The sequence below is a fragment of the Rhincodon typus genome, chromosome 33 (assembly GCF_021869965.1).
Source record: "Rhincodon typus isolate 14 chromosome 33, sRhiTyp1.1, whole genome shotgun sequence".
In the NCBI taxonomy this organism is placed as follows: domain Eukaryota; kingdom Metazoa; phylum Chordata; class Chondrichthyes; order Orectolobiformes; family Rhincodontidae; genus Rhincodon; species Rhincodon typus.
This window is the reverse complement of record NC_063364.1, coordinates 15529257-15541615: the sequence shown is the minus strand read 5'-3', so window position 1 is coordinate 15541615 and position 12359 is coordinate 15529257. Positions and strand designations below refer to the sequence as shown.

General features: G+C 38.8%; 1 protein-coding gene across 6 annotated transcripts in view; it reads left to right on the top strand.

The window, feature by feature from the left end:
* The window catches only part of LOC109920956 (zinc finger protein 280D-like), a 108484-nt gene that overhangs the window by 75138 nt on the left and 20987 nt on the right, over window positions 1–12359 (top strand). For all 6 annotated transcript variants that reach the window (XM_048615782.1, XM_048615785.1, XM_048615784.1 and 3 more), the window contains exons 12-16: window positions 1123–1257; window positions 5209–5450; window positions 6997–7137; window positions 8755–8817; window positions 10878–10999. In XM_048615782.1, coding sequence (XP_048471739.1) covers window positions 1123–1257; window positions 5209–5450; window positions 6997–7137; window positions 8755–8817; window positions 10878–10999 — 703 coding nt within the window. The remainder of the gene's footprint in view (window positions 1–1122; window positions 1258–5208; window positions 5451–6996; window positions 7138–8754; window positions 8818–10877; window positions 11000–12359) is intronic.

Below are 12359 nucleotides of genomic sequence, written 5' to 3'. Positions count from 1 at the left end.
ATGTCATGAGATCAGTAATTTGGAGGCCAAGGCCTATGATCTGGTCCAAATCCCACTGTGACAGCTGGTGGAATTGAAATACAGTTAATAAGTTTGTAATGTAAAGCTGTTCTCAATTCTGTTTTATTGCGACATTGCTGTCACTTCTGTTAATACTAAATCTTGTTCCTAATATCCTTTAGGGAAGCAGATATACCACCTTGGGAGGGGATGCAAGAGGATTGGAGAAATGCAAATGAGACACTCCTGTTCTTGAGATGTTCGAGCTGATGATTGGGGATAAAATTAACAGTTGGTTGGATAAATATCGATGAGGGAAAGCTAGCAACAGTTTAAATCAATGTTTAATCAACTAGTTTGAGTCTTTTGATGAGCTAACACAGTTGATGTGGTGTATTTGAAGTTCCAAAAGACACTGGGTGAAAAGAGAAATGTTTGGATGTACACAAAGTTGACTGAGTAACAGGAATTTCAAAGTGGCAGTGAATGTTTGTTTATGGGCTATAGGAAAATGTATAGCAGAGTTCACCAGGGTTTGTACTACAACTGCTGCTTTTCTTGATTGCACATTAATGGCCTCAATTTGGGTATCTGGAACATTTTCCAAGTTTTTGAGTGATAAAGCTTGGGAAAAATGAGTAGACGAAATACAAAATAATGGTATTATTCTAAAGGGCATGTGTATATATCATTTGAAACGTTGGAGAGGGAATTAGATGTTTGTTTCTGTTTAAGAAATATGCAGGATTATGGGGACAAAGGAGATTGGCACCTGGTGAAAATGCTTGGAGAGGTGGTTATCAGCACTCCTACGGCTGGAATCAAATCCAACTCCCTGGTGCTGTGAGGCAGCAGTGTTAACCGCTAAGCCACTGTGCTGCCCAACTTAAACATGGAAATGATGTCATTTGGGAGGTACAGGTCGAATAATGCTTTGTTCAAACAAAGGAATGTAAACCTCAAACAAGCAAATCTTTTAGATGAAAGACCATTCTGCCACAATTCACTCCCCTCCCCTTTTAAGTGCTCTTTTATTACACCAACCAGCTCTGAATTATGTAAATTTCACCTCTTTACATTCTAATTTCAAAGAAGTACTTAAAATTGTTGTTGCTTGTCCAGAAAAAAGGAGTCTACCGTTGCAGCAAGTGTAAGCTTCAGTTCTTGACCTGTAAAGAAAAACTGGACCATAAAACTCAACATCATAGGACATTTCGGAAACCTATGCAGCTAGAAGGTCTACCTCCTGGAACAAAGGTAGAGCTTTACGCTTGCATTTTTGAGAGAGTTATTGCAGAATATAATAATTGTTTCATATTCCTGTTAATATTACTGTTTAGTTTGACGTTAAATGTTTCAAAGAAGCATTCGGTTTTAAATTTGTCAGACCTACTTGGTTTATAAAGGCATAGAAGACTACCAATGCAGTCACTTTGAATATGCTTGATATAACACTACATGTACACGTACCTTGCACATTTCTTTGATCGTATAAGTACTTGGGGTTTTAAGTCAAAGTCTAATTTGTTTTTTTGTCTCTTCCTGAAGGAAAATTCAGTGGGACATATGTCTACAGCACTGCTAGTCTAATTCCATAATTCTTGTCGCCATGAATGTAGTTGAAATCGGAGAATGCTGTACTTGCTCAATTGTCCTTTTCGGCAAATGGGCCTTGAATTTTAAATAATATGTTTGAAGAGCATAACCCCCTGCTCACCACTGCCACCACTATTTTTATCCACAACATTGTGTGACTCCATGCACTAATTCATGCCTGATGCAAATGACCAATGTAGAAAATAGTGTTTGTTGCTAAATTTTAAATGCTATGCGATAGTTACCATCTATTGTAACTGCTTTAAGTATACTCTTCTTGAAGTGAAAAAAATCCAGAAATTAAAGTGAAAGATAAAATGCAGAGACCCTTTCGTCACCTGCAGCTTGCACACTCGTTATTAGTTGTGTGTTGAATTCCAGAATAATGGGAAATGGCTAGTGTCTAATTCTTACTTGCTGCCTCCAGCAATTTAAATTTGGAAGGGTTTTACATGAACGTTAAATGAAAGAAGAAAGGAAGAATTGAAAATAACAACTTCAGGCATCTGTGGTGAACACCTGACAAGCTGGTTCAAGAGCAATTTATGAAACTTCTCCAGCAGTTTGTAATCTTTTTGGCAGGAACTAGGTTTGAAAAATGTCTTTGGTCATTGCATGATGTTATCTGCACAGTATTTTAAGTTTAAGTTGTGTCATTTTCAAGATTTTTGATTGTAACTGACACTCTTAATACATTTATAACTACTTTACAAAAACAGAAAAATATTTTCATAATTTAAAAGCGGTAGCCAATTATATTAGTTTTTGACCTTGTATTGGATTTGGATTTAGAGGCAGCCACCAGTTTGCAGAAAAGTCATTGCCCTTTAATCAACCTCAAGATCAGCTGATAGTGTTTAACCTCTTACAGATCAGAGGGTATACTTGGTGGCCCTCATTGCCACTTTAGAAGGTACCAGTTACATGAACATACTCACTAGCAGCCGAATAATTAATTGTTGTATAGCATCCTGATGAAACAACAGGTACAATAATGCTGTGTTTCTGTTCGTGGACTAGAAACCTCGACTTAAGGCCATAGCAGATTAAGAATTTGGACTCATTTATTTTAAAAAAAACTACAACTAATTCAATAATATTTCAGTGGAATTTACTGTGAAGCTGTCAGATTGAATAATTCCACTTTGTTGACATACAGGTAGTTGTCCTATAATGCGATAGTTGCGTTCTTGTGGGATGTCGTGTTATAGGGAAATCACTAAAGAAAATCGCTATACCTGTACAGCAGAAAGTTTGCGTTGTCCAAACAGCGTCCACTGTTCATCAATTGCATTACAGCCAATTCACATTAACGAAACATGCATTGTAGCAGAACTACATGTTCTAGTTCATGATTATCCTTTAGGGAAGAAAACATGCTGTCCTTACCTGGGTCTTGTCAGTGTAACTGTGGTCTCACACATTGTTGGTCAACTCTTTACTGCTAAGCCATTCTGCTCTACCAAGAAGGCACTTGCCGTCAAATTTCTATCCATTTGTCAACAACTGATCCAGACAAATAGGAGGGAGCAATCCATGTGTCCATTGTCGTCTTTACTCCCAAGCGTGCTACATAGTCCATATGTTGAGTCTCGAATTTTTCATGAACTGCATTACAAAAAAATTCTGGAAGATACATTCCAGTATATCATCAAATACTGAATATTCAAAACACCATTGTTATGGTTTGCCTGACTGGAGATAGTCAGAAATCTGATGATAACATTGCCCTCTTTGGATTTCCTTGGGGAAACCAGTTTGAAAAACTTAAATTCAGATCTTTGCTTTATTGGTTAAGTAGCGGGAATTTGTGTGATAAAAGAATCTCCTTTGTTACAATTTGAACACTTATTCATTCCATAGGAGAAAACGTATGGCTCTGAGAACGCATGGATACCCATATCATTGGTGCTGCTTTCCTGTCTAGTCTGGAATTGGAAAAATGATAATTTTGTTTCCTGTTTCCAATTTCCATCCTTCCCTCACCTCCACCTGGTCAACCTCTGACACCTCCCTTTCCTTCCTTGATATCCTTTTCCATTTCTGGAGATAGACTGGCCATTCATATTCATTACAAATTCACCAACTCCCACAGTCTCCTTGACTATACAGCCTCAGACGTTGCTTCCTCTAAGAACTCTATTCCGTCCTCCCGGTTACTCTGACCCCAAATGCATCAGTTCTGATGAGGCCACTTTCCATAGGGGAGCCTCAGACCTGTCCACCATTTTCCTCAATTGAGGATTCCCTGTGATCGTGGTTACAGTCGCTTCAGCTGCATGTGAGCCATTTCCTGCATTTGTTTTCACCCCTTCTCTTCCCTCCCACAACAACAATAGGGTTTCCTTTGTTATCACTTTTTATCCCACCAACCTCTGATCATAAGCTACCATTTCTGACCACCTCCAGTGGAATGCCACCACCATACAAACATTTCCTTCCCCATCTTTGTCAGCATTCCACAGGAACTGTTCCCTCTGTGACACCCTGGTTTACTCCTTCACTCTAAACACCACCTGTCAACTGCATGACTCCTTCCCATGCGCTCACAGAAGGTACAACACTTGCTTGTTTATCTCCTCCTTTCTCACCATCCAAGGCCTTAGGCACAACATTCCAGTGAAGACTCCATTTACCTGCACTTCATTCAATCTCGTCTACTGTATTCTCTGCTCACACTGCGCTGTCCTCTACCCTGGGGAGATGAAATACAGACTGGGTGACCACTTTGCTAAACGTCTCCACTCAATCCATAAAAATGATCCCGAGCTTCCACTTGCTTGCTAGTTCAACACACCATTGTATTCCCATGCCAGACTTTTTGTCCCAGCCCTCCTGCAGTGCTCCAGCAAAGCTCCTTGCAAACTGCAAGAATAGCACTTCATCTTCTGCTTAAGCATGTTGCAACTTTCAGGACTCAACATTGAATTTAGCAATTTTAGAGCGTGAACACCTCTCTGTATGTCTGTGATTCTGTTATTCAGTGTTCATTACCCACTCCCAGATCCTGTCCTGCAGGGTTGTTGTGAGCACAGCCAACCCGTTTTCAGTCCCCGTTATCGTCTATTCGGCTTCTCCTCTTCCCCGGCTTGCTATCAACAATCTCTTTGTCTGCTTCCCTGTTGTTTCTTTCTCGCTGGGCATGGAGTTCATCAATCCATTTTGCTGTGTTCCCCAGCCGCCATCTTCATAAATACTGCCCTTTGCCAGCCACTTTCACGTCTCGTGAAGGCTCCCTGGACTCAGAACATTAACTTATTTTTCTGTCTACAGATGCTGTCAGACATGCTGCATTTCTCCAGCACGTTCTGATTTTGTTTATCTCTCATTCTTAAATTGCATTCCCTAGTTTTAGTCTTCCCCACAAGGGGAAACTTCCTCCTGTTGTCCACTCTAACCAGTCCCTTCGAGATCTTGTATGTTTCAATAACAGCATCTCTCATTTTTCTAAACTTCAGTGGATAGGTTCACCCTCTGTTCATAAGATAAGCCCTTCATCCAGCTCAATTGTGTTATCTGATGGTTTGAAAAACTGTATTCATGGACTAAAAATGTTTGTTGGTTGGGGAATTTCCTATAGTCTTCTAATAGATGTGTTTCTTAATATAACAGGTTACTATTCGTGCTTCCATGACACCTTATCAGGTGGGATCATCTCCCATGCCTTCAACTAACACTGCAACTGCACTCCAGTGCTCATCATCTGTAACTAAATCACAGTTACCAACTATAAATCAAGTTAATACTGGAACAAGTTCATTATCATCACCATACTTTAAGCAAGAGGAAAAGAAACCAAGTCTCCCCAACAAAAGAATAACCAAATCTGCTAACTTGGTACTGCGATCATTCAGGTAAATTTTCTAGATTTATCTGCACATCAACTTAACTTTAGTACCTTCAAAAAATGCATAAACAAGGCTACATAAAACTAAATGAATAATTGCAGAGCCAGCATCATTTTCATTTTTCGCACTCATTTTATTGAAAAATGAGAGACCTGAATTCATCCCCTCCCTTAATTTATTTGATCTCTTTGGATGTCTTTAGTGAAATTTTGCATTAAGAAAGAGAGGCCAGACTGTCGAACATCTTCATGTCTCCGCTTAAATCTACATGGTAACTTAAGGAAATATAAAAGTGACATTGGCATGTGTGGTAGTGATTTTCTTTTCCATGGAGTAAGATACTAAGTATGAAGTCGAAGGAATAAGCCATTTGGTACCGAGAGAGTTGAACAAGTACTTACATTCAGTCTTCACAGCAGAGGACTCTAATAGCGTTCCAAAAATAGTAAATCAAGGGGCTGAAGGGATAGTGGATGCACTGGTAGTAATCTTCCAAGAATCCTTCAATCCTGGAAAAGTCTCAGACAATTGAAAAACTGCCAATAAAACACCAAATTCAAAAAGGGAGGAAGATGAAAAAGAAATGTCAACTATAGGCCACTTGGTTTAACATTGTCATTGGGAAAATGTTGAGTCTGTTCTAAAAGATGTAATATCAGAGCATTTGGAAGCCATAATATAACCAAGCAGAGCTGGCATGGGTTCATGAAGGGAGTATCATGCCTGACAAGTTTACTTACAGTTCTTTGAGGAGTTGACAAGCTGAGAAAATGAAGGGTAACTAGTGCATGTAATATACTTGGATTGCCCAAAGGCATTGGTAAGGTACTGCATATAATAAGATGCAGCCCAGAAAAGGTTCACTCGGTTGATCCCTGATATGGAAAGACTACCTTGTGAGGAAAGGTTGAGTAGGTTGTGTTTCTACTCATCGAAGTTTAGAAGAATGAGAGGTGATCTTTATTGAAACATCATGGTTATTAGGGGGCTTGACATGGTAGATTTGGAGAGGTTGTTTCCCCTCATGGGCAAGCCAAGGACCAGAGGACATAAGCAACTCCTTACTCTGAATTGTCTTAGATAGGGATGAGAGGGAATGTTTTGTAGGGCTGTTGGATCTGTGGAATTCTTCACCATAGAGGACTGTCATAGCTAGGTTGATGATCATGGCTGTGGCTTCAGTTCTTCTTTCCTGTTTATCACCAGTACCCTTTGACATTGCCTTATTTGTCAAGATCTTGCAAACAAATGCAAAATGGCCAATTGGTCAGTTTGGCATTGTGTTGGTTTAGGTGCAGTTTCTTGAGCTCTTATGCTGGAACAGGGTACGAAGTACCCAAGCCCCATAAATAGACAATTCAGGTGTTGACATACTAATTTTTGATGTTGAATTAATGGCTTTCTGGCATTTTAAAAATTTATGCTGTTTTTAAGAAAAATCCATTTAGTTTATTGGTGCTTTCTCAAAGGATAGTTATTTACTTTTAGAGTAATAATACTTTTAATTTTGATTTTCCCACTCTTGACTGCGATACATTTTGATTATTTGCAGGGCTGAATCTGGGGTTCACAAGTGTATTGAGTGTGACTCAGAAATTAAAGTATTTGCCAATCACTTTTCTACTTATGCCCATTGCTCTTATTGTCGATTCAGAAGTAGCTGCAACAGATCTTATGTGGCTCACTTGAAGAGGTAGGATATCTTTTTGGTTACGTTTTACCCAAAACTGAGTACTGTGTCACATTTTAGGCATTATTAAAGTACATTTTTATCAATTTCCACTACCAAAATGGGCAAGTTAAATGGTGAAGAGGTGTAGAAAAACAAAATCCTCCACAAGTTGCTAACTTCCTCCCTTCATATACAATTTATCATTTTATCAGAAGTCAGGTGCAAGATATGCATGTAAGTATTGCAGCTTGAGTATATGTGTTAAAAGTGTATTTTTTGTGCTGGTAGTAGATTAGATGTGTATAGTTAGACTTCATTCCTTTTCTCAATCAGAAATTAGGGGTAAGGATCTGGGTTTTCAAGATGAGAGAACTAAATGATACAACAAATGTTAGTCTTTAATTCCTAGTTGACTAGGGTAAAATGATTGCACTAACATCAGTGGTCTCTTAAGATTGAGGTCAATATGGAATTAACTTCAGTCACACGACAAGGCTGTGATTTTACCTTTTTTGGGAGCAAGTGCGTTATGTGTGAACCAACTCGGCAGCCTTAATGCAGAGCAAGCTCAACCATTAGCACACCAGGCAGCTTGTTAAGAGCTGACTAGTGAGCTTCAGCAACTATCTTGGCCTATTACTTGACCGTGGCATCCTGGCTCCCCAGAGGCTGGCAGCTTCTGAGTCCTGGAGACTGTCAGTCAAGGCCAACTCCTTGAGGGATCCACTGACGAGAAGGTAGGTCATTTTCTTTTGCTTGTTATAGGGCGGGGTTCATGGGGAGAATGAGGAGTCAGAGGGTCATTGTGGGGAAATTGGAGCCCACCACCACCACCACCGTGGTTGCCTTTGTTATCCAGCCAGGAAACCAGCCTCCTCGTTGCCTGTTGTGAAGGTAGGTCATCAAAGAGATGGCAAGTTGAGGGTGTTAGTTGATGCATTGGGAGAGTTCCCAATGGACCACCTTGCCTGGAATGTAATTGATGAGAAAATGAGCAGAAGGTAGAGAATCTTTCCATGGCCAATTTGTCTAATTATTCCTCCTCCTTGACACTTTCTTTGCTGTATCCAGAGAGGAGAAAATAACACTGTTTACTAGTTACAAGCTCGTCATTGTCCATTGTTTTAACTTTGAACAGTTTTTATTGTTGTGTAGGTAAATAGCCAGAGCCTCAACAATAAGTAGATGTCATTTTGCTATGTATAAAAATCTAATGGGATGAAGTAAAAATCTGGCCAGATAAGAATTGTGTTAATCAATTTCACTAATTATTGTGTTGTTTAGGTTCATCTTTCTTTTTGTGTCCCTTATAATATCCAAAGTAAATTGTTTTTACTAACTTTCATCACAGTTTTCGGCAGCCTAGTTTTTCCTGCTGATTTAACTATATTATATGCTCAAACAAGAAATCAAACACCAACAAAAAAACACTATTTTAAATGGGTAATGTTGTTCAGCTGTTGACAATCTGAAAACATAAATATATTATGTTAATTTGTGTTCATAAATAGGATTTTATTTTGTGTGATTAACATTTTAGTTTTTTTATTATTTAGATCAAGCATAATTGAGACAATCAAAGAGGATTATTCTCTGAAATATACCTATGTCATCTTTTTAATGCGTTCTGTTTTGCAGATTTCATACTGTCCCAAGTAAGAAGAAATTTTTGATGTTCAGAGAATTTTCAAACAAATTGAGGTAGGAAAATTAATATAATTTTGAATCTAAGTAGGTCACTGAGAAAATTGCACTTGTAGTAATTCTCCATTTGCCCCATTTAAGAGAATGGGAATTTGCTTCTGACGGTCAGACTTCGTGTAAAGTCTGATCGTCAAGGTAATTCAGTGAGCTATCAAATGATGAGAGAAATAATGATAAAGCTTTTTGAAACTGGTATTACCCCATCTGATAGGAAACAAAACCAATAAGTTAATTCAGTTCAAACTGAATAATGTAGTTGATGGCCAAATGTAGCCTTAGTTTGTATGGTGAAGACAAATTGTCAACTTCCGTTAGGAAAGATTGTTTTAATGTTAGAGATCAGGAAGCCTTCACTCAGCTTCACTTGCATTTCTCAGTGAATTATTTTTGGTTGCTCATGCGATGTGGGTGTCACAGACTGAATGAGCATTTATTGCCCATGCTTAAATGCAGTGGAGAAGGTGGTGGTTAGCTGTCCCAAACCATTGCAATCATGGGGTGTTGGAACGCTCTTGTACTGTGAGGGAGGGAGTCCCAGAATTTTGATCCGTGACAGTGAAGGAACAATGATATGCAGTCAAGATGGTGATTTGCTTGGAGGGGAACCTACAGGTGTTGGTGTTCCCATGCTTCTGCTGCCCCTGTCTTTCTAGGTGGAAGAGGTCATGGGTTTTAAAGGTAGCATTGAAGGAGGTTTAGTGATGGCGTACACTACTGCCGCTGTTTATCAGCAATGAAGGGAGTGAATGTTGAAGCTGGTGGACTGGGTGCCTGTAAAACTGATTGCTTTGACCTGGATAATGCCAAGTTTCTTGAGAGATGTTGGAGCGGCATTTATGCAGTCAAGTTGAAAGTATTCCATCACACTGCTGCCTTGTGGCTTGTAAATGGTAGACTGGCATTGGAAAGACAAGAAGTAAATTACTAGCTGCATCTGCTCTTGTAGCCACAGTATTTACATGACTGATCCATTTCATTTTCTGATCAATGGTAACCCCCAGAACACAGATAGTGGAGGATTTAGCAATGGTCGTGTCATGGAATGTCAAGGGTTGATGATTAGATTCTCTGTTGTTGGAGATTGTCATTGCCTGATACTCGTATGGCACGCATATTATATCTTTTGTCTCTGAACTTGATAAGTCTGAAACATGCAGAGTGTAAGGATAGTCATTCCCCACCAAGTCCCACTGTGTAGCATCTTGGAAAGATGTTCTGTTAATTCTTCACAAAAGTTTGACCATTTGCCCAAAAGACTGCAAGCCAGAGCTCTGTGTTTATGTGGCAGGCAGAAGATCTGGCGCTTTCAATGCAATCTAAGACATTTGCAGAGTTTTAGCAGTACATTTTGGTTCATAACTTCTCTGTGGAATTCTCTTACCAATTCTTGTAGATGCTCGGAATTGGTTGTTACATGCAGTTGTTTCATAACTGGTTAATAGCCATGTGAAATAATGTCAGAAGTCACACGACACCAGGTTATAGTCCCAACAGGTTTCTTTGAAATCATAAGCTTTTGGAGCACTGCTTCTTTTGTCAGATGTTGTGTGACTTCTGACTTTATCCACCCCAGTCCAATGCTGGCACTTCCACATCGTGTGGAATAATGTTGCTGGAGCACGATTCTGGATCTGAAAAATCTGTGAATTGCTCAAATGCACATAGTTGGATTTCTGTTTACCCATCTATTTCCATTCACTCTTCGAGCCTAATTTGTGAGATGTACCCTCATCTTTTTCTCATTCACTTATCCTATTGTGATGTGGCAAAAATAGAATGACAGCAAAAGCTGAGAACTTGATCTTTGTCCAGAATCTCAAGTCAAGTCAAACGTAGGGTTGCTGACTTGGGTATTGCATGCTAGTAGGTGCCCAGTGGAAATTCAAACTAACTGATTGAAATGATATATTCCATCAGCCAGTCCAAGCTGTTATAAACCTGTACAAAAGCAAATACCTTGGGTAATCCCAATTTTCAGGTGTTGTGAACTGACAAATTATCCTTTCACATGATTAAGTACTTGTTTTCAAAGAGTTATGTACTTTATACTGTTGCAGAGATGTCAAACTGGTGTGTACTCACTGTCCATTTGAAGCTGATACTACTGGCTCAGATGCCATGGCAAAGCATCTTGTTCGAAATCAATACCATGGCTGTCTTATTGTTTCATCGTCCACTGGTAAGAGAAAAGAAATACAAATAAATTGAGACAAATTGTCCTTTTGTTCCCCGCTTTGTTTAAAGAGTCTTTTCTCCCCCATGAGTACCTGTTATTTGCAAACCTGTTGCTTAGAGTTAACTGCAGTACTTTTTGGTATGACCTGGCTGTTCAGTTTTCTTAAAAAGAAAACCTATTTTATTTCAACACCTGTTTTCTGATATACTGAGATACATAGATTTTGTCTTTGTGACGTAATATAAAATGGTTGATGTGACAAATGATGTGTAAAATAAAATATAATTTTGGAATTTGGTTGAAAAACCACGTAACATGTAAGTTAGTGCTGTGGAATTCTTTCTCATAAAATGTCAAAATTCATGTCATTTTGGACTACTGACCCAAGTGTACCAATTCCAAGAAGACACGTGATTGACACCAAGTCCTTGGGAGGACCCCTAGAGTGCTAACTGAATAAGTTGTTTCTATTTTGGTTTTATGATAGTGGAAATGCATTAAACCATATGTTTGGTTTTAAACTCGGTTCTGAACACACCAAAGCTTTAGTTGAGAAGAATCAAGAGTTGAGTTCAGAGCATGTTTTATTTACTGTTCTAGTTTTTGAGTTTCAGAGGAAACCAGGAGAGCTTTGCATTGGAATTCTCAAGTTGTTAAAATTTGGCAAAAGTTTAGTATATCATAAATGTGAAAGATGCATGACATCAGATTCTGACAGGAATCATGAAGTTGTCTCTATGCTTGAAGAAAAAGAAACTGGAAGGAGTCAGTTAGATACCAACTTATGTTAAAATGGGAGTATAGTTTCTCTGGAATTGCCTCTGTAAGAGAAAATATTGGGAAACAGAGTGAAACTATGTTTTAGTGTGTAAAGATACAGAAAAAGAATGAAATAAGCCCTTGGTTTATTTGCTTTCTTTATTTTGTGTAAGAAATTATGTTCTGTTGTCAAAGAACATCTGCAGCCTCATGCGAATGTGTTTCATTGACCAACTGCCATGTTAACTAATGAAACAAAAAAACAACCTACGATCCATCAAGCTGCATTTCATTCTGGGATCTGACCTGTCTAGTAACGCCATGAACTGGATCATTACAGTAGTAGCCTGTTTTACACTGTTTTCTAGATGTTTACTTCTATTAATATCTCCAATATCACCTGTTCTACATTGTTGCAGTCAAAATCTACTCTAGTGTTTTGAGAGTTACTGACTCCAACCATACAAGGGGGCTGAATGCAGAAAACAACAACTCATCAATCTCAATGTTACTGCAGCTTCAATTACATGTTAGTCCCATGCTTTCACAATATGTTCAGATCAGTAACTCTCAGAAGCCAGTGTCCATATTACATGATCAGCCT